The sequence below is a fragment of the Carlito syrichta genome, unplaced genomic scaffold, assembly GCF_000164805.1.
Source record: "Carlito syrichta isolate Samal-C Ts95f unplaced genomic scaffold, Tarsius_syrichta-2.0.1 Scaffold289848, whole genome shotgun sequence".
Classification (NCBI taxonomy): domain Eukaryota; kingdom Metazoa; phylum Chordata; class Mammalia; order Primates; family Tarsiidae; genus Carlito; species Carlito syrichta.
In genome coordinates, this window is record NW_007233944.1 from 207,138 (window position 1) to 209,327 (window position 2,190).

Sequence of the window (2,190 nt, forward strand, 5' to 3'; positions counted from 1 at the left end):
TGTGGAAGGGGGCGGGCCGAACGCCGGCTTCCGGCGGAAAAGCGCGGGAGCAAGATGGCCACCACCAAGCGAGTGCTGTATGTGGGTGAGCAGGCGCGGGCGCTAGGCGGAGTCTGGGTGGACCAGGTCCCGAGAGGATCGGGTCGTGGGGTGGGACACGTCTCCTAACCAGGAGGGAGGCGAGCAGCTGTCAAGAACCGAGTCTGTGGCAGCATTGCTTTGCCTCAGAATGTTGAGCTCGTGACCTAATGAGTATGACGGCTTCCTTCCTAGGCCTCTAAGCTCCAACAGTGCCAGAAGAGTGATAGAGGAATATTATGGTCCTCCAATCCTCGCGCGTCCATTCGTTTTTATAAACATTCAGTGCAGCCCTGGCCCCTGCCTTAAAGGAAGGAGTTCCCAGACTAGCCAGAAAAAAAGTGGGAATAACTTCAGTATCACACTTTGATAAGCGTTGTTGTGGGGACGGACAATGATGACATGGGCTTGGGTGCGGGGAGAAATGACCCATCTGGAGAGGTGACAGACTCGGATGCGGTGACGCAGGAACTGATGAGCAGGAGTTACCGAAAGGGAACTGCGAGAGCAGAAGCCCAGAGGTGTGAAATGTCCCACTTGAGGGCAAGTGGGTCTTTTTTCGGGAAACCCTGGGAATTCGGTAAGCAAAGTGCAAGAAGCTGGAGAGGTGGGTACACCGCTGAGGCGTTTGCACTTTATCCTGACAACAGTGAGAAACCAGTAGTTTAAAGAGAAGTGTTGAGTTCAAATCTGCATTTTCCTAACATCATTCTAGTTAGCTTTGTGGAGGTGATAGAATGAAAGCAGGAAGGTCAGTTATGAAGGTATTGCAGTAATCCTGGAACTAGATGAGGGTCTGAAAGAAGGGTGAAGAGGGGAGTGTGCTTCATAAGTAAGAGTGGGCTGCAGATGAAAGAAGGGTGTTTGTGTACCCAAAGAACTGATGGAAGAACCCCTTCCCTTGACTGGCATGCTAAAACTAGGCTGCAGGGACCTCTACAAGAATGACTCAGAAGGCCCTTGGTGTCCTTGCAGGTGGGCTGGCAGAGGAGGTGGATGACAAAGTTCTTCATGCTGCTTTTATTCCTTTTGGAGACATTACAGATATTCAGATTCCTTTGGATTATGAAACAGGTGAGTTAGTGTCTCCTGTTCAGAATCCTCTTACTAGGAAGATAACTTTTAAAAAAAAGTCACATCGCAATTGTAAATATGGTTAGTATACAGTATAGGAAAGTTCAGGAGGGTGCTTGGTCAGCATGGCAGTGATCCTGATGCAGAAGGAATGTTTTGAGGCCATGTGGTTATGAGCTGTTAAATACTTTGCAAAGTTTCCATCTGTTAGGTTTGAGATAAGACAAATTTTCCAATAGACCAATAGAAAGATATGTTTGAACTACATTAATATCTGAGTGTCATTTCAGACCACCTACTCAGTACTCCATTCCACCTGCTCCTTCTTGTCAGCTGTGCTATTAAAAGAGGCAGTAAAAAAGCCTGGCCCCATAATGGGACCTTGGACTCTGCATACCTGAGTAGATTTTCTTTCAGTTGGTATCACAGTTACAGTTCAGTTTTCTGTCTTATAGACAGTTTTAGGCTCAGCTCTGTCATCAACTTTGCATATGATTATTAGCAAAGTCTTTAAGCCCTCTGAGCCTGGGGAATCCATATTTGCAAAAATGGTAAGGTTATACTGACTTTCTAAGGACTCTTCTTGTCTTTGAGCTCTGTTATTAAATTAACAATGGTGTGCTTGGCCTTTCTAGTTAGATCAGCATTTTTCTGAGGATAAAGACTTAAGCATCAATATCAAGTTTAAGGATTCATGCTTTATGCACAGTTGATATTTGTCCTCAAAATGATATTTGTCCTCATGGAAGTACAAATGGATGTTCAAAATGTATATTTGGGTGAATAATTGAGAGGTTAAATTCTTTATTTTTCTAATTGCCTTGAATGCAAAGGTTAAGGTTTAAGTTCAACTTTGGTAGGAAAATTTAATGATTACTTTAAAGATTAAAAATATAGTTCATTATTTAGCTATGTCCACTAAAAAACAAAGTTTAGTATTGGTTTTTTTTTTTTTTTTGAGTTGGAGTCTCACTCTGTCGCCCAGACTGGAGTGCAGTGGCCGCTCCCGGCCACCGCAGCCTCGACCTGCTGGGCTCC

The 2,190-nt window shown here is 44.6% G+C and overlaps 1 protein-coding gene across 3 annotated transcripts in view; it reads left to right on the forward strand.

Moving 5' to 3' along the window:
* Window positions 1-18: 18 nt before the first annotated feature.
* PPIE (peptidylprolyl isomerase E) overlaps window positions 19-2,190 on the forward strand; it is a 19,639-nt gene continuing 17,467 nt past the window's right edge. Inside the window, exons 1-2 of one of the 3 annotated variants that reach the window (XM_008054373.2) lie at window positions 19-85; window positions 1,054-1,152. In XM_008054373.2, the coding sequence (XP_008052564.1) occupies window positions 55-85; window positions 1,054-1,152 (130 nt within the window). In that variant the 5' untranslated portion in view covers window positions 19-54. The remainder of the gene's footprint in view (window positions 86-1,053; window positions 1,153-2,190) is intronic. The other 2 variants (XM_021710560.1, XM_021710561.1) reach the window with 2 other exon arrangements.